We start from the raw sequence: 20285 nt of genomic DNA on the forward strand, positions 1-20285 counted from the left end.
AGATCCTTAACCCACTGAGCAAGGCCAGGGATCGAACCTGTGTCCTCATGGATACTAGTCAGATTCGTTTCCACTGAGCCACGATGGGAACTCCTCTTCTCTTTCTTAATACAAAATCTACTCAAATTATTGAACAATGTGGTAGTAAGACCAATGGCCAACTACACAGTCACTTAAGATCTAGGCAAGAGCAATGCAATGCCTAATCTAACACATTGGTCTATTCAACTCTTTGCTGTCTTCAGTCAATATTTTATGTCTTTACTGTCTAATACAGCAACAATTTGCCATATATGGAGGTTGAGAACTGAAAATGTGCCTGGTCTGATTGAGATGGGCTGTAACTGTAAAATGCCCATAATATTTGGAAGACTTTGTAAGAAAACAATAATATAAAATATCTCATTAGTACTTTCATCATGAATAATGCTGAAATTATACAATTCTAGATATACTGATATAAAAGAAAACACGCATTTTAAGTGTCACTGTTTTATTTCATTTTTATTGATACTATTGAAAAATTTTAATTGCAAATTTGGCTTCCATTATATTTCTGTTGACCACAATTGTTAAAAAATTTTAAGTCCTCTCTCAATCAAGCATTTTTTTTTTAAATCCTCATGGACCAGATTAGATTGATTTTTAAATAGCTTTCCCTTATTTATTTATTTATTTAGTCTTTTTGTCTTTTTAGGGCTGCACTTATGGCATGTGGCGGTTTCCAGGATAGGGGTTGAATTGGAGCTGTAGCCACTGGGCTATACCACAGCCACAGCAATGTGGGATCCAAGATCTGTCTGCGACCTACACCATAGCTCATGGCAATTCCAAGTCCTTATCCCACTGAGCAAGGCCAAGGATGGAACCCGTGTCCTTATCAACACTAGCAGGGTTCATTAACCACTGAGCCATGATGGGAACACCAGCTTTCCTTTTTTTAATCATTTCCTACAAATATCCTCTGAAAGGTCTATTCCCTGTATCAAGGATATGAAACTGTATGGAAAGAAAGGGAAATTTTGGAAAATGGAATCTGAACTATTAATAACGAAGATAAATGAAATAAATAGGTATATAGATGCATGCTTGAGAGATAAAAGAGGCAACTGTGGAGTGATAGACAAAGTGAGAGATTGTAAGAGATATGGGGAATTGTGTCTGTATGGCAATCAAACCACGGTAACTGCCCCCCCCCATTTTTTTTTTTTTTTTTTTTTGTCTTTTTTGCTATTTCTTTGGGCCGCTCCTGCGGCATATGGAGGTTCCCAGGCTAGGGGTCGAATCGGAGCTGTAGCCACCGGCCTACGCCAGAGCCACAGCAACGCAGGATCCGAGTCATGTGTGCAACCTATACCACAGCTCACGGCAACGCCAGATCGTTAACCCACTGAGCAAGGGCAGGGACCGAACCCGCAACCTCATGGTTCCTAGTCGGATTCGTTAACCACTGCGCCGCGACGGGAACTCCCTCAATTTAATGATTCTTTAAATGAATCCTGCTGACATTTTCAGTCTGATAAGGGCTTATTCCTCTCTAAATAAACTCAGAAATTGCTGGTTTTCCTTAAAAAAATCAAAAAAATTAAAACTTTGGCACTTAATTTCCTTTCCTGGAGTGAAATATATTACACAGAATGAAATGTATCACATAGAATGAGATAAATACCTTCTCCATCAGTTACAAATGGAAAGATACCTGACTAGTAAAACATCCAGTGCTTACCTTTCCCATTCTTCATTATTTCATTTGAAAGCACTGCCTCAAATGATATAAGTGAACCTCCACACAAATACCTAGTAAGAACATCGAAGTTCATTGCTAGCCCCTTGTCATTAGGAACACACACATACCCACTGTGAGTATTGTGAATGTGTTTTGGTCTCTGAAATACAAGATATTCCATCCTATTTTTAAATTAGGAAAATTTTCTATGCAAACTGAGTAGCTGAAAGAAAGATAAAAAGTTCAAAAAACAAGGAGGAATTGAGATGCTTTCAATGAGCTCTACAAACTTGAGGGTTCTGATTTCTGTATGGCAATTTGATTGTCTGTGGAAAAACAGATTTTTATACTAAAGGTCTTTACATCCTCCATCTGCAACATATTCACAGAAAACAACTGGGGAATAAAAGGTCCTTGGAGGCCCTGATTCAAAGGTCTCTCTCAATCTAATTTTGGCAAAAGTATTCCAATGCCAGCACCAATGGGATTAAGTCTTTTGAGAGAAAAAATGCAATAATGACAACAAATTCAATCCCAACACAGAAAAGTAAGATTCTGTTTGCAAATCAGAAACCTATTCCTTAGTATTTGTTCAGACATGGCTTATGCAATGCAATGACTAAGATAGCCTTCTTACCTAAAATTAGAGGCATAGTATAGCTATAATATAGAAAATTCCAATAGAGATAAAAAGCTAAGACAAATTATGAAAAATCTAACATTGAGAAATAAACATTATTGTTTTGGTTATTGTCCTTCCAAACCTTCTCCATATTTACATACACACATATACTTTCAGTATAATATTAGACACAGCATTTTAACTTATTTTTGCATAAATATGTATGATAAACATATTTCTATTTCAATAAAAAGAGATATAAACAAGTATTTTATATCTTGCTATGGTGTTTACTCTAGGGGTTTTTTTTTTGTATTTGTTTTGTTGTTGTTGTTTGGCTGTGCCCACAGAACATGGAAGTTCTAAGGCCAGGGACTGAACCTGAAACACAGCAATAACAACACCAATTCCTTAATCATAGGCCACCAGGGAACTCCATTTTTTAATTGAAGTATAGTTTTTTTTTTTGGCCTTTTGGCCTTTTTTAGAGCTCCACCCACAGCATATAAAGGTTCCCAGGCTAGGGGGCTAATTGGAGCCATAGCCACCAGCCTACACTAGAGCCACAGCAACGCCAGATCCGAACCACATCTGCGACCTACACCACAGCTCACAGCAACGCTGGATCCTGAACCCACTGAGCCAGGCCAGGGATCGAACCCACAACCTCTCACAGCAACGCTGGATCCTGAACCCACTGAGCCAGGCCAGGGATCGAACCCACAACCTGATGGTTCCTAGTCAGATTCATTTCCACTGTGCCATGATGGGAACTCCTCAAATTGAATTATAATTGACATAAAATATTATATGTTACATGTGTACAATATAGTGATTCACAATGTTTAAAGGTTATACTCCATTTATAGTTATAAAATATTGGCTATAATCTCTGTTATACAGTATATTCTTGCAGCTAATTTGATGCATAATACTTTGTACCTCTTTATCCCCTGCCCACATACTGTCACTCTCCCCTTCCCTCTCCCACTGGTAGCCATTAGTTTGTTCTCTATATCTGTAAGTCTGTTTCTTTTTTTGTTCACTGGTTTGTTGTATTTTTTAGATTCCACATATAAGTGATAACAAAGTATTTATCTTTGTCTGACTTCTCTCATCTGACATAATACCTTCCATGTCCCTCCATGTTGTTTCAAATGGCAAAATTTAATTCTTTTTATGGCTGAATAGTATTCCATTATATATATATGTACCACATTTTCTTTATCCATTCATCTGTTGATGGACACTTAGGTTGCTTCCATGCCTTAGTAACTGTAAATAATGCTGCTATGAACATTGCAATGCATATATTTTTTCAAATTACTGTTTGGGGTTGTTTTTTTTACTTTTTAATATATTCCCAGGAGTGGAATTGCTCAGTCATAAGGTAGTTCTGTTTTTAGTTTTTTGAGAAACCTCCATAATGTCTTCCACAGTGGCTGCACCAGTTTACATTCCCTCCAAAGTATCTGAGGGCTCCCTTTTCTCCACATCCTCACCAACATTTGTTAATTGTGTTCTTTTTGATGATAGCCATTTTGAAGGATGGGAGATGATATCTGACTCTGGTTTGGATTTGCTTTTCCCTGATGACTAGTGATGTTGAGCAGCTTTTCATGTGCCTGTTGGCCATCTGTATGCTGAAATGTCTATTCAGATCATATGCCTATTTTTTTATCATATATATATATATTTTTTTCTACTGTACAGCATGGTGACCCAGTTACACATACATGTATACATTCTTTTTTCTCACATTACGTGTTCCATCATAAGTGACTAGACAGATGTCCCAGTGCTACACAACAGGATCCCATTGCTGATCCATCCCGAAGGCAATATTCTGCATCTATTTACCGCAAACTCCCAGTTCCTCCCAGTCTCTCCCCTTCCCCCTTTTAATTGTTTTTTTTTTTTTTTTGTATTGAGTTGTATGAGGTATTTATATTTTGGATATTAACCCCTCAATCAGGTCATTTTGCAAAAGTCTTCTCCTATTCAGTTGGTTGTCTTTTCAGTTAGTCAATGTTTTCCTTTGCTGTGTAAAAGCTTTAAAGTTAAAGTAGGTCTCATTTGGGTTTTTTGTTTGTTTCTTTTTGTTTTGTTGTTTTTTGTTAATCAAGGAACTTAATTGATCATATTATCTTTACTTCCTTTGATTTAGGAGAAAGATTCAGAAAAATATTCCTAAGATTTATGTCAAAAAGTGTTTTGCCTATGTTTTCCCCTAGGAGTTTTATGTTTTTTTTTGGTATTTAATACATTTTGAATTGATTTTTGTATATGGTAGTAGAGAATGTTCTAATTTTATTCTTTTACAGAGGAAGACAGTAACTGTCTGGCATTCCCAGCACCACTTTTTGAAGGGACTGTATTTTCTCCCATGTATAGTCTTACCTCCTTTGTCATAGATTAATTAACCATATGTGCATGGGTTTGTTTTTGGACTCTTGCTGTAGATATTTTAAAAACAAATCAATGAAGTACATTTCTGTTCTGAGTTTGCTAAGATTTTTTTAAACCATTAATGAATTTTTAACCATTAATTATCTTTACCAATCATTTTCCACACCTATGAAGATCATTGTATCTTTCTCTTTTCATTCATTTAAAGTGGTGAAACACAGGGAACTATATCTAATCACTGGTGATAGAACATGATAGAGGATAATGTGAGAAAAGGAATGTGTGTATATGTATGAGTGTTCACTTTGCTGTGCAGCAGAAATTGATAGAATATTGCAAATTAACTATAATTTAAAAACTTTTAAAAATAAATTAAATTAAAAATAAAATAAAGTGGTGAAAAAGAAATAGATTTTTCTTTTGAAAAAATTATGGCTGAAAACTTCCCAAACCTGCAGAAGGAAACAGACATCCAGGTATAGGAAACACAGAGGGGCCCAAAAAAGCTGAACCCAAGCACAACCACACAAGACATATTATAATGAAAATTGTAAAAGTTAAAAATTGGAGTTCCCTAGTAGCTCAGTGAGATGTGGGATCTGGCATTATCACTGTCATGGTTCTGGTTACAGCTATGATAGGGGTTTGATGCCTGGTCCAGGAACTCCCATATGCCACAGGTGCAGGCCAAAAAAAAAAAGTTAGAAATGAAAAGAGAATTCTAAAGGCAATAAGAAAAAAGCAGAGAGTCATTTTAAAGGGACCCCCCCCACCCATTAGTCTATCAGTAAATTTTTCTGCAGAAAATTTGCAGGCCAGAAGGGAGGGCAAGATACACTCAATGTGCTGAAAAGGGGAGTTCCTTTGTGGCACAGTGGGTTAAAGATTCAGTGTTGTCACTGCAGCAGCCTGGGTCACTGTTGTGGTGCAGGTTTGATCCCTGGCCTGGGAACTTAGGTTATCAAGAAGTGGAGAATGTTTAGTTATTATGAGTTTGGCTTAAGTAGAAACTATCACAAAGACTATGTGGAGAAAAGACAAGCTTTCAGAAAAGAAACTGCAGTTATATACGACGTGAAATGTTAGGTGTGTATGCAGTGTTAACATGTTGCATTTACCCTGAAGTACAATATTTTCTATGATAAACAAATTTCTCCATCTCTGTGTCACTTTTCCTTACTAACTAAAATAATCTTTTCTTTTTTGTTTCCAAATGCTTATCTATACACTTGGGATTTTAAAACCTGAGATGTGAAGAGCAATCAGATACAAGAGAAATCTAGACTGAAATCTCTGGAGGCAGAAGTAAAGCAAATTTTTCGATATGTATTTTAACTTTTAAAACTATTCAGTTCCAGGGAGGAATACCAGGGTAACATATTCATTTTTGATCCTTTGGGATGGGGTTCTTAGATGTCATACCCTCCTGAGAGTTTTTCATTATTGTTAGATATTTTCCTTCAGGGCACAGAAAGCATAAATACTCCATGGAATTAAGTATTGAGCAACTTTATATGTCATAGTGGGTAATTCTTAGAAATATATTCAATACATAAATAATTAAATGATAGTAATGGGGAAATGTAATACACTAGTCAAAAAATCTGAAAAAATTCTAATTATAAATCATTTACAAAGTTGCCAAAAATAGATGAGAAAAAAAATCATAAATTGAGGGAGTGAAACCTCTCATAGAGGTATGAAATATCAATGTGTTGTGTTCAGTATGGTAAATAAAAAGGAGTTAAATATTAAAGCAGAGATGATTTTTTCTAAAGAAATCTGTATATATGTCTTCTTCAAAAAATATGTTGGAGATTTTAAGTATTTTTTGAAGGCTGATTTAGGACTCAAAAAGATGAAAAGAATTGGTATGTCTAAAATTTAAAGATCATATTTCCTATTAGATATGTTTTTCATCTACTTTTGTTCTCTTTTTACCATAATACATTAACCTCCTTTTCTCTAAGCTTTGAAATACTGATTTAAGGAAAATCATGAAAGAAGATACATGGAATACAATCGTAATTTGTTACTGAATAACTTCGCCTGTTAACATTTTTATGACATCTACAATATCTAACACAAGTAAACATCACTGCATTCATAGGCATGACTTCTATTCATTTTATAATGTGAATTTTGTAAATTTTTTATAGTGTGTGTTTAGAAGAGTTGGTGTGGGTACTTGTGTTTTTTGTTTGTTTGTTTGTTTTTTCCTTTCTCAGGCCCCCATGGCATATGGACGTTCCTGGGTCCAGGGATCAAATCTGAACTGCAGCAGTGGCCTATGCCACAGCTGCAGCAACACTGGATGCTTAACCCACTTTGCCAGGCAGGAGATTGAACCCACAGCACCACAGAGACAAGTAACCTGCTGTGCCACAGTGGAACCTCTGAAACTGTTGAATTAAGACATGAAGTAATTTGACATGGTAAAAATTCTTACTTAGGTCTTTAGATATTTGCATTCTAGATATAGTCATTTTTTTTTTTTTTTTTTTTTTTTTTTTTGTCTTTTTGCCTTTTCTTGGGCCGCTCCCATGGCATATGGAGGTTTCCAGGCTAGAGGTCGAATCAGAGCTGTAGGTGCTGGCCTACACCAGAACCACAGCAACACAGGATCCGAGCCACATCTGTCACCTACACCACAGCTCACGGCAATGCCGGATCCTTAACCCACTGAGTAAGGCCAGGGATCGAACCCGCAACCTCATGGTTCCTAGTTGGATTTGTTAACCACTGAGCCACGATGGGATCTCCTAGATAGATGCATTCTTAATTGGTGACATTGAGTCATTTGTGTAAATGAAAAAAACATTTATAATAGATTGCTTCATAGTTATGTGAATGTAAAATGGATGTTAAGAATAATAGCCATTTCTTTTGCCCATATCTGTCTATGTACATCATTAACTACATGATTTTGACAGCTAATCTCATTTCTCATTTTCTTATTTTAGCATCTCCCTGTCAACATCTCTGGATATTACTGGAGACAACATTTAGTTCAATACTAATGTATGTTTTAGAGACTAGAAATAATAATCTGGACGTTCTCAGTACAGAAAACATTGTCTTAGCTAGTGCGCATCACAAACCTTAGACATTTTTTGGGGTTTGGTGATGAAGATACTGAGGAAAGAAAATTTCCTTGGAAATATCATTCATCTTTTTTTATGAAAGAAATGTTTGTATAAAATAATTTATATAAAATGTTTCACTTTTAAGAAGACAACTTTGGAAATAAATTCGTTCAAACTTCTTCCTGATCTCCAATCTCTAGCCATACAAACCTGAACAATAGGACTGTCCTGTGTAATACACACCCAATACTGAAAATAGTCAATAGTTCTTGAATCACATGTTTACTACACATATGAATATTCCTGTGACAGGGACATGTATACCTCCTAAAATTTCATCAACACTTTTGAGATTCACTATGTGTTTAAAATTTACCAAATAGTCACTCTTCATCTCTTAGGCCATGCTGGTCTCAAAATTGTTCAGCTGTTCAGTTTGTGTTTTAGACAAAGTTGAAATGCTAAGTGGAAACGACAGAAGCAGATATATGGAAAATACATTGGCCAACAGTCTCTACTTACAATTTTTATTTGCTAATTTTTTGAATTAAATTACAATTTTTTTCTTATTGATTTACCAATTTTAATTTAAAAATTAAACTTATGTATATATTTTAATCTATTAAATATTTTCCTCAAATTCGCTATCCTATCTCTAAAACTCACTCATACCTGCCTGGGTTTTTACAAGATTATACTTCATATTGTCTCCTTTCTACTTCTCACACCTCATCCAATTTCCAGAACACATATTGTATACTTTAATGTTCTGTATTCTCATCTTCACCCTATTTACCTGGTATACAGTCAAAATCATTCTTGTAACACGTACTGAAATGATCATAATGTTCCTGCTGATTTTGTTTCAGGTTACAAAGTAGAAAGTGTGGGGGTTGGTAACAGAGATCAAGGGAATGGAATTACTAATAATTAAGAAAAAAAAATACATTACCGACGTCTCACATTCCCTTCTTTGAGGTTGCATTTCATTAGCCATGAACGTAAATGACACATTCAGACATTTGAGTTTGATTAGCTAAGTAAAATGGTGAAAGTGCACTAGCCATTTTTATTGATGATACCTAGAGGTGCGTATGTCAATTAAATGCAGAACATGAGCTAATGTCCTTGTAATAACAGGTACCATTTTACTTTTATTACACAAACCTCTTTTTTTTTTTTTTTTGTCCTTTTAGGGCCACACCTGCAACAGCATATGGAGGTACCAAGGCTAGGGGTCTAATCGGAGCTGTAGCTGCCGGACTATGCTGGGGCCACAGCAACGTGGAATCCAAGCCACGTCTGCGACCTACACCACAGCTCAGGGCAACGCTGGATCCTTAACCCTCTGAGTGAGGCCAGGGATCAAACCCACAAACCTCTTAATTGAAAGGGAAATGGCATTCATCCCATCTTGTGCAATATCAAATATAGAAAAGAGTATTTTCTATTCTTTACAAGCCCCTCCAAATATACTTCAGTTTATTCACAATCAACAATCAATACTCTCATATAGGTTATTTTGTGGTAGAATTGCAAACTAAAGATTGAATTCTCTGTCCAGATACTCTGGAAATGCAAACTCTTGGTCTTCACGGCATAAACAACTTTGAAATATGCATGAGCATTCTATTCTATTTGAAATATCACTTTGCTAACAGCCTCAAACACTGGTAATCACTGCTATTTTTCATTGGGATCATTGTTATCTTCTTTTCTTTTTCCTTCCTTTTTTTTTTCCTTACATAGACCTGGAAAAATAGAGGAAAGTAATGGGAAACCATACAAGAGTGACCATGTTTATTTTAGCAGGTTTGACGGATGACCCACAACTGAAAGTTGCATTATTTATCTTCCTTCTTCTCACCTACTTGCTAAGCATCACTGGAAATCTGATCATTATCATACTCACCCTGGTGGATATTCACCTCAAGACCCCCATGTATTTTTTCCTTCGGAACTTTTCCTTCTTGGAAATATCCTTTACTACTACATGCATCCCTAAATGTCTTGTTATGATGGTAACTGGGGACCAAACCATTTCCTATAACAACTGTATTGCTCAATTGTTTTTTGCCTTCCTTCTTGGAGCATCTGAATTTTACTTGCTGGCAGCAATGTCCTATGACCGCTATGTTGCCATCTGTAAGCCCCTGCATTACACAGCCATCACGAACAGTAAAATCTGCATTCAGCTTGTCCTCAGTTGTTGGATCGCTGGGTTCTTTACCATCTTTGTACCTCTCCTCCTAGTTCTAAAGCTTGACTTTTGTGCTTCCAACATTGTTGATCATTTCTTGTGTGACCCAACTCCCCTCCTGCAGATCTCCTGCTCAGAAACACATCTCATTGAGACCATGGGATTCAGCTCAGCTGTGGTGACACTTGTGGTCACATTAGCAGTAGTGATAATATCATATACCTATATTGCATTAACAATCCTAAAAATCCCTTCAGCTAATCAGAGGAAAAAAGCTTTCTCAACCTGTTCATCTCACATGATTGTGATATCCCTTTCTTATGGCAGCTGCATCTTCATGTATGTTAAACCTTCAGTCAAACAAAGAGTATCTTTTTACAAGGGAATTGCCCTACTCAATACCTCGGTAGCACCACTTTTGAACCCTTTCATCTACAGTTTACGGAACCAACAAGTGAAAAAAGCTTTTATGAATATAATACACAGGGTTGCTTCTTTCTTAAACAGGTGAATATGCTTTTGCACTATGTGTAAAGGAAATGAACAAAGCAGTCTCTATTAATAAGTTTGTTTTTAGCCTTTCCCCTTTTTCATTCAAATTATATCTAATGTAGCATGGAATGTCAATGTTATTGCCATCCTTTATTTGTATGTAGTTACTACCTACTTGAGGCTAATATTATTTATATTTTTGTAATACTACTAATTTATTGCTGTATACTCTAATGAAATGAAAGAAAATTTTAGTAGAGATTAGTTATTAGTGCTGATGTTCAAATTAGAAAATATTTATATTTAAAAAATGATTGTTATATTACTGTCCATATAAACTAGTTGTTTAGTGTCTATTTCAGAATCATTAACATTTACAAGTATTTCAATTACACATGAAACTTCATTTTTTACTGGTTTATTTTTAAAATTAGGAATAAGATTCAATAGTTACTGAGTTTGGGGAATAGTTATGCCCAATAAACACTCTCTTCAACTGCTTGAGATCCTTCTGAGGCTAGCTGGAGAGTGAGTATATGTGTTGGATTAAGGAGAACAATGCTAATAAAATGTTTTTATTCTTTTCTGCATGTCATAGACATGGACATAAAGATATATAGCTAAATCCCCTACCAAGGGACCCAAATAGTAGAATTATCTAAAATTTCCCTTAAGAAATTTTGAAATGCAGGTAATCATCTGGATTTAGGACTTCAAAACAATTTCTGTGTTTGACCAGAATTTTAGGAGCACAGAATGTGAAAAAAAGTATATAACATATTTGAGATAATCTTATACAAGTAAAACCTAAGATGTTCTCAATATTCTCTGTAGTTTCGATTCTGTTATGTGTGAATCAAGATGAGTTTGCTTAAAAAAAATACTAAGTTAAATCACTCATCTATCATGGAATTATCTTGAAATGCTTTACTTATAGATTTGTAAATGACTGTTATCTACTACTTATCACAGAAGATGTTCTATCACCTGAATAAGGGTCTAGCACTTCTAAATTAAAACGTCCCCATTCCCACTCGTCCCACTCCCAAGCAGATGAATGTACCTCATCCGTCATCTCTGCCACCTTGGTTAGGCTGTGACGTATCCCTTCAGATGGTATATAATAGAATGGTGTCTGAATTTGAATTCCCAGGGAGTATCATAGCGCTGTTTCTAAAAATTATTTCTTGAACAAGTGACACATCTTCTTAACACAGGTACAGCGTATTTCTTAAGCCATCTTCCACTTGAAATGCTGAAATGCTTTACCCTGAAATGCTTTCAGCCTCTCTACTCTGGTGAGGGAAGCTGAACAACACGGTATTAAAATAAGATCTCCATTTTGTGCACTACTCACTAAATTACAGGTACTAGTAGGTGTTTTATATATAATTCTGGAAACAATGATGTGATGTTATAATTGCTATTATCCTTATGCATAAGAGCAAAAAGTGGCCCAGTAAGAACAAGATCATTTTGAAAGATACCGAACTAGAAAATAAAATTGTGAAAATGCAAACTCAGGAAACTTGGTTTTCCAGTCCACCAGTTGAGAAGTAATGAATAATGTCATGATGAATTAAAGGTTACTAGTAGCAATGATTAAAAGTAATGATTAGTAAAAGAGGAAAAAATAATATATGAAGATGGATCAAGAAAAATGGATTAATCAAATTAAAATTATCCCTAACAGAAGCTAAACTGGGACTTGGAGTTGAATAATAGTGTAAAAGTAATATGTATAATCCTGTGGACAAATACAGGTCTCAACAGTTTTCATCAATTTTAACTACCAGCATAATTCTGCTAGGATATATATTTTAAAAATATGTCTGGTAAATATAGCCAGTATTTAAATGTCAAAATAAATCTTCAAGTGTAAAGAAAATGTAGAATTAAAAGACTTAAAAGCAAGGAAGATGTTTCAAAAAATAATACATTAAGATCATAAAAAGTTCTCTAAGACCACTGCCTCATGAAGATTGACAAGCAAAATAATTTCAACAAATAATTAATTTGCTTTGAAAATCATTTATTGAATCAGACCTACTACTGTAGTTTGACATCAATAGATGTGCTGGAGGAATTATATATTACAAGTACAACAACAACAAAAAGACAAAAGACAAAAAAGACAAAAAAAAAAAAAAAAAAAAAGGAGTTCCCGTCGTGGCGCAGTGGTTAACGAATCTGACTAGGAACCATGAGGTTGCGGGTTCGGTCCCTGCCCTTGCTCAGTGGGTTAACGATCCGGCGTTGCCGTGAGCTGTGGTGTAGGTTGCAGACGCGGCTCGGATCCTGCGTTGCTGTGGCTCTGGCATAGGCCGGTGGCTACAGCTCCGATTCGACCCTTAGCCTGGGAACCTCCATATACCGCAGAGGCGGCCCAAGAAATAGCAACAACAACAACAACAACAAAAAGACAAAAGACAAAAAAGATAAATAAATAAATAAATAAATAAATAAATAAATAAATAAATTACAAGTGATGCATACTCCCTTACATATTATGAGGAAGATAAAATTAAAAAAAATAATTTTTATTTGTGTTTTCTTTAGCTTTCCTATATTTATATTATTGCCATATATAACATAGATTTTAGAAAGCATTGACTCATTTCTTGGAGTAAATATAAATTAAGTAAGTGGGTATAGTAATATGTTTAGCTAAAAGAATAATAATTTAAAAATAATAAATGAACGAGGTTTTTCTATAGGGTAAAAGAAATGAGCACTTCAGGGATTATAAATTAAATTCAGAACTAGATGGGAATATGAACTAGTGAAACTACAACATTTGTAGCTATAAAACTGGACTTAAACATCTGTTTTTGAGGGGAAGATTTTGGAACAACTAACTGAAAGCTAGTTGGCACTAACATTTAGAATTTATTTCAATTAATTTTTTCTTCAATGTCATTAGAAAGTGTAATTCAAAAGACATATGCTTTTACTCTTTAAAATATTCGTATTGTAGGAATTAAACTGAAAACAATGAGACAAACTGTAGCAAATAGGAACCATTCAAGTTATCAAAGAGGAGAGAAATCTTAGGATATCCTGATCTGTAAATCAGTTTGTTACGGGACTTTAAATATCATGTGATACTTAGGCAGAAAAAATATGTGCTCCTGAGCAGGACTCTGAAAAAGTGTTTTCCTTTGTCTGTCAGTTAAAAAAACTAATGATCTTTATTGCGTAGTTTTGCTAAAATTCATAAAAGGGGATAAGAACCAGTTATTGGAGATTGAGTTCATTCAGCTTGGCCTGACAGATGAAACTTTCAGCAAATTGTTTTTTTCCTTGTTTCTGTTTTGTCAGAACAATGTTGAGCATGATGGAGAACTCTTCCTCTTTGTCCAGCTGAATCCCTTCCTCAAGATGTTCATGTATTTTTTCCTCTAAAATTTCTTCTTCTTAAGAATCTTATCCACATTGGTCTATATTCCTAAACCTCTGATAACCACTGTGACCACAGACTAAACAATTTCTTAAGGAATAAGTGATCAATTTTTTCCCATCCTTTTATTTTCTCCCTAAACATATTTGATAAATCCCAAGTTCAAGCAAACAAACCAGAAACCACAAGTGCAAAGCAGCACCTACTGATGAAGAATCTCAAAAAATCCCTGCTGTTTCCTAGTGTCTGAAGACAAAATTCGACAGTTATGATTTGCCAAAGTGGAAGATCCTGGGTCAGTACCTAGACTTTTAGTTCACAGCACTGAAATCATATACTCCAAGCAGAAGTACAATGAATCCATCATTACTCCCATAGCATGAAACGCATAATTCAAATGATCTCATTCCATTTTGGTTAAGCTTTTCTGCTTTAACCTGTACTAGGATAAATTAAATTATATTTGTAGAATTAATCATCAACCAGCACCTTGAACATTTGCATATAGTTTTGAATATCCAGTAAAAAAAAATTCATAATCATCACAGGAGATAGGCCAAAATCCATGAAAATCACAGAAATAGAAAGACGCCCAAGAATAAACATGTATTTAGCTTACAGTTTGTCAATAATTCAAATGAATAATTTCAATAAAGAACTAAATTATTTAATGATTTAAAAAATTGATACTGAGTTCAAGGAATACTTAGCCAACAATCAGAAGCAGAATAAGGGATCATGAAAGAAGACACAGGGACCATAGGAGAGAAATTAAATAAATACAACACATCAGTCAAAGGAAACAGGTTTTTCTAACATAGATTTGCTAGAGTATGAGGAATACAAATATCACAATGGTTTAAACAAAAAATAATTTATGTCTCTCTCACTTAAATGTTCAGGCTAGTATGATGAAACAGCCACAAAATCGTTGTGTTTTCCTTGTTGGCTTGGTCTACAGTGGTACCAGGAATCTGGATTAGTTCTGTCTTGTTTACTAGCACTTCCTACTGTAATTGATCACACTCATGGCTCCAAATGATTTGCCATCACATCTACATTTCAAGAGTCAGAATAAACTGAAGAAGATAAAAACTCCCTTTATCACTAGAAGATCCCTGGAAATTGCACTGGGTATTTTTATTTAGACCCTTTGGCCATAATGTAGCTACATATCTACAACAAGTTACAGGAATTCTAGCCATATACATAGGTAAATATTCTATTAAGACAGAAGTTGTGGAGACTACCTAGTTATCATGAACTGTTAGTTTAAGATCCAATAAAGAAAACTGCAAAAGCTAGTTGAAGAGAAGACAACTTTCACAACAGAAAACTGAGGTCATAGAGGGCATGGAATTTTAGGAGTGTCTGGAATAGTAATACTGTTGCATTTAACCTGAGGTAAAATGTTTCCTTGACAGGCTAGATTCTTCATCTTATAGTGTCACTTTTTTTATTACCAACTAAAATGATACTTTATTTTTCTGCTTTCAAATTACCTGTGTATTTGGGATTTCAAAACATAAGTGTGTGGGAGGATGAACATATTACAGAAATCCAGTGGTTCCTGTCATGGCTCAGTGGAAAATAATTGACTAGGATCCATGAGGACTCAGGTTAGATCCATGGCATCACTCAATGGATTAAGGATCCGGCATTGCTGTGAACTGTGGTGTAGGTTGCAGATGCAGCTGGCATTTCTGTAGCTGTGGTGTAGACCAGTGGCTACAGCTCTGATTTGACCCCTTGCCTAGCAACCTCCATAAGCCATGTGTGCGGCCCTAAAAAGACAAGAAAGAAAGAAATCTACACTGAATTCTTCAGTGACATAAAGTTTATATGCTATAGGTTTTATTTTTTTAAAAAATATGTAGTGTTTGAGAAAAACCCTGGTGTAACTTGTAAATTTTTGATACTTTGGGATTGGTGTTCTTGAATCTCATATCCTACTGGGAATTCTTTTACATTTTCCTTCAGAGCACAGAAAGCATACATACATGATGGGACCAAGTGAGGACTGGCATTGTGGGTAATATTTAGAAAGGTATTCAGTACATAAATAAGTGAATTAGAGTAATGGGGGAAATGTAATACACTAGTCAAAAAATCTGAAGAAAAAAGCACTGATCAAACTATGTACAAAGTTGTCATAAATAGATAAGGTAGATTGAAGGGTAGAGTGAGATACATGCAGAGAGGAATGGAATATTAGTAAGGACAATAATGGGAAACCATACAAAAGTGACAGTGTTTATTTTGGCAGGTTTAACTGATGATCCACAATTGATAGGTTTTTTTGTTTGTTTGTTGGTTTTTTGGTCTTTTGTCCTTTTAGGGCCACACCTCTGGCATATTGAGGTTCCCACTCTAGGGGTCTAAATACAGCTATAGCCCCCAGCCTCTGCCAGGGCCACAGCAACACCAGATCCAAGCCATGTCTGGGACCTACACCAGCAACGCCAGACCCTTAACCCACTGTGAGAGGACAGGGATCAAACCTGCAACCTCATGGTTCCTAGTCAGATTCATTTCCACTGCGCCACAGTGGGAACTCCTAATCTTTATTCTTGGATCTGAATGTTACTTGCTGGCAGCAATGTACAATGATTGCTGTGTTGCCATCTGTTAAGCCCCTGCATTACACAACCATCATGAGTAGTAAAACCTGCCTTTGGCTTGCCTTCTGTTCTTGGATTGCTGGGTTCTTAACCCTTAGGCCTATAGCTTGCTTTCTGTGCTTCCAACGTAGTTGATCATTTCCACTGTGACACAACTCCTCTAGTGCAGATCTGCTCAGACACACATCTCATTCAAAGGGTGGGATTCATTTCTGCTCCAGTGACTCCAGTGTCACATTGGTAATGGTGATAATATCATATACATACATTGTCGCAAGACATGTTTCTACAATATTTTTTTAGCCTCTTTGCTGAAAACTCCATCTTGTCCTGCTTTACTTTACCTCATCTTCCTGCTTGAAAAACAGTCACAGTGCTGGTAAATGACTTAAGAACAATGACCTAAAGGCATAAGTTATTCATAGTGTCACCTAAATGAGGACATAATGTGTTGGTCTAGGCACACGGGACCTGTGCAGATAGGCATGCTGTTTGCACAAGCATGATATGTCCTCTAAAGAATAAGAGAAAGAGGAACCTCATGGCCCCAAGTGGTTTTTGGGCGGTAGTTAGCAGAATATGCATTAGCAAAGAGAATCAAGGTGCAAACCTAGGCACGCTGGGTTGCCACAGATAGGCATGCCCTTTGCAGAAGCACAGTGATGATTCTCTGGAATGCTATGCATAGATAGCTGACTCCAAGCTTCCTCAAATGCTAATGATTGTAAAATGTCTAAAGATCAGAGTAAAAGCTTAACCATCCACCAGCAATGTGATTTTTAAAATAATAAAAGAACTTATAAAATAACAACAACAACAAAAAAAACTATATCCTGCACCTATAGCCCCCTCCTCACTTGATGTAATCCTAAAGAGCACAATAAAAGCAATGTGGTTTCTTGAGGAGGCATTCTTAGTCTCTGAGACCTTGAGTCCCCCAGTTCCCACCTTTACTTAAGATAAATGTCTCTGTGTCTTGTTTTATGTTAATTTTTTTCCTTAAGTTTCACGGCACCCGTTCTTCAGCCCCAACCTGCTGAGCTGGTCTCTTGTCACTTGTCATAGTGAATCAAATATACAATCCATTTCTTGTTTCATACAAGAAATTAATTTATATAAAGACACATATAGACAAAAAGTTAATGGATGGAGAAAAATATATCATGCTACCACTAATCAAAGAAATCAGGAGTGGCTGTATTAAATGCAGTCTGATCAGACTTCAAACAAAGGAATAATCATTGATAAAGAAGAGCATTACATACTGATGAAGGGGTCATTTCTCCATGAAGTTATAAGAGTTCTAAATGAGCATGTACCTCATAACAGGGCATCAGACTACACGAAGGAAAAAAAATGAAAGACAGTCAAGGAGAAATAGATGAATTCACCGTCATAGTTGGGAGATCAAAGCTCATCTCTAAATGAACCAATCCAGCAGACCAAAAAATCAGTAGCGACAAACATGAACTCAACAACAGCATCACGTAACTGGATATAACTGACATTTACAGATTACTTCATCCAGCAACAGTAAATGCAGTCCATCTCAAGCTCACATGGAACACTTCTCAGGATAGACCACATTTGGGGCTATAAAACACATCTCAAGAAATTTTGAAGAATGTAAATCATATAAGGTCTGCTCTCAGACAGCAATGGGGTTAAACTAGACAGAGTGACAGAAAGGTAACTGGAAAATCCCAGGTGCATGAAGATTAAACAACATCTCTAAATAATACATGGAACAAAGAGAAATCTCAAAAGAAAATTTTAAAATTTTGAACTAAATGAAAGTGAACACACAGGTTATCAAAAATTATGAAATGTTATTCAGCCATTAAAAATGGACAAAGTCTTGGAATTTGTGGCAGCAGGGAAGGACCTCGAGGGCATTATGCTTAGTGAAATAAATCAGAGAAAGGCAAATACCCTATGATGTCTGCTGTATGTGGACTCTAAAGAAAAAAAAAGAAGAAGAAGAGAAAGAAAAGAAAACAAAAGAAAAGAAATGAAAAAAAGCAAGTTCATAGATATAGGAAACAGACTTGTGCTTGTCAGGCAAAATGGGTTAAGGTGTCAAATGTTATACACTTCCAGTTATAAATAATTAAATCATAAGGATGCAATGTACAACATAGTGACTAGAGGTAATAATACTATCTTGCATATTTGAAAGTTGCTAAGAGAGTAGATTTTAAGAGTCTTCATCACAAGAAAAAAATTTATAACTATGAAGGATGTTAACTATACTTATGGTGGTGATGATTTCACAATATACACAAACACCCCATGTTATCACAGATGCCAAGATTTAATTTGTTTAATGGCATTATATATATGTGTGTATATATACAATACGTGCGCACACACACACACACACACACACACACACACAAATATCCCATTTTCTTTATCCATTCATTCATCATTGGAAACCAAGTTTATTGTCCAAACCAAGTTCCTGTGCTCAATACACAGTGAAGTCAAGCAAACTGAAAAGTCAGAGTTTTGGAGCAGAGAAAGGAATATTGCAAGACTCATGGAAGATGGTTTTACAAAAAAAAAATACTAATAATCTGAAAAAGAATGGATATGTGTATATGTATCACTGAATCACTTCGATGAACATCAGAAATTAACACAACATTGCAAATCAACTATACTTCAGTAAAAAAAAAAAAAAAAAAGTCGGAGTTCCCGTCGTGGTGCAGTGGTTAACGAATCCAACTAGGAACCATGAGGTTGAGGGTTCGGTCCTTGCCCTTGCTCAGTGGGTTAACGATCCAGCGTTGCTGTGAGCTGTGGTGTAGGTTGCAGACGCGGCTCAGATCCCGCGTTGCTGTGGCTCTGGCGTAGGCCAGTGGCTCCAGCTCCGATTCAACCCCTAGCCTGGGAACCTCCATATGCCGTGGGAGCGGCCCAAGAAATAGCAACAGCAACAACAACAACAAAAAGACAAAAGACAAAAAAAAAAAAAAGTCAAGGAAGGAAAACAGGTGGCTCATGCTTTATATGTCCTAACTCCCTGTGGGCCTCAGAGAAGAATTTTAAATGCATATATATCTGGGGCAGTCTGCAGGGTGTATAATTTTCTTCTGATTGCTTGGTGGTAAGATAAGGGTGGTGTTCTAGGAACCTCAGCCTGGCTCCAACTGAAACTGACTGCACTAAGGGCCTGAAACCTAGCCAGAACCCAGATTGAGACTTGAACCCACATGCCAGGACTCAAACCCAGCCTAAACTCAGATTGGTACTTGAACCCACGTGCCGGGACTTGACACCAGCCAAAACCCAGATTGGGACTTGAACCCATGTTTTAAACTAGAATCACTCACCCGATGTCTGGACTTAAAGACGCTCAGGTTCTTTAGGCCTCTGTGCAGAAGGAATTCAGCAAGAGACAAAGTGATAGGCAAGAAATAGATTTATTTAGGTAGGACACTGATGAGAGATGCAAGAGGGCAGGCAAGGAGGCTCTGCCCCAAGGATTCAATCTCGTGGGCCACAGTTCTAGCAATCAAGGGAAGTGGGGGTTGGAAAGACTGCCTCTTCCTTTCTAGGACTAGTAGCTTCTCCTTAGTACCCCATAAGGTGAGTATTCAAATCAGCAGAAGGGTGGTCCTCAAACTCCTGCCCTTGGTCTGAATCTGAATGAGGCCTTATCCCACCCCCAACCAATGACCTGAGGCAATTCTCACACCTCCACTAGTCAAGCAAGGGTGCCCT

General features: G+C 36.2%; 2 protein-coding genes across 4 annotated transcripts in view; both read left to right on the forward strand.

Annotated features, from left to right (window-relative positions):
- Positions 1–20285, forward strand: part of LOC146403233 (olfactory receptor 6C6-like) — a 105040-nt gene that overhangs the window by 75200 nt on the left and 9555 nt on the right. The gene's annotated exons all lie outside the window — the stretch shown is intronic.
- LOC146403237 (olfactory receptor 6C3-like) overlaps positions 7488–20285 on the forward strand; it is a 555083-nt gene continuing 542285 nt past the window's right edge. The window contains exons 1-2 of one of the 3 annotated variants that reach the window (XR_014803315.1): positions 7488–12812; positions 15617–16344. Coding sequence is in view for 1 of the 3 variants with exons in the window: in XM_084955931.1 (XP_084812057.1) it covers positions 9616–10554 (939 nt within the window). In the remaining 2 variants the exon portion in view is untranslated. Of the gene's footprint in view, positions 12862–15616; positions 16345–20285 lie in introns of those variants that run through there. The other 2 variants (XR_014803314.1, XM_084955931.1) reach the window with 2 other exon arrangements.

This window comes from Sus scrofa, chromosome 5 (genome assembly GCF_054392235.1).
Source record: "Sus scrofa isolate SSC_HxYL_T2T_F1_AM1 chromosome 5, Sscrofa_HxYL_maternal_Yorkshire_Landrace_v2.0, whole genome shotgun sequence".
Taxonomy (NCBI): Eukaryota; Metazoa; Chordata; class Mammalia; order Artiodactyla; family Suidae; genus Sus; species Sus scrofa.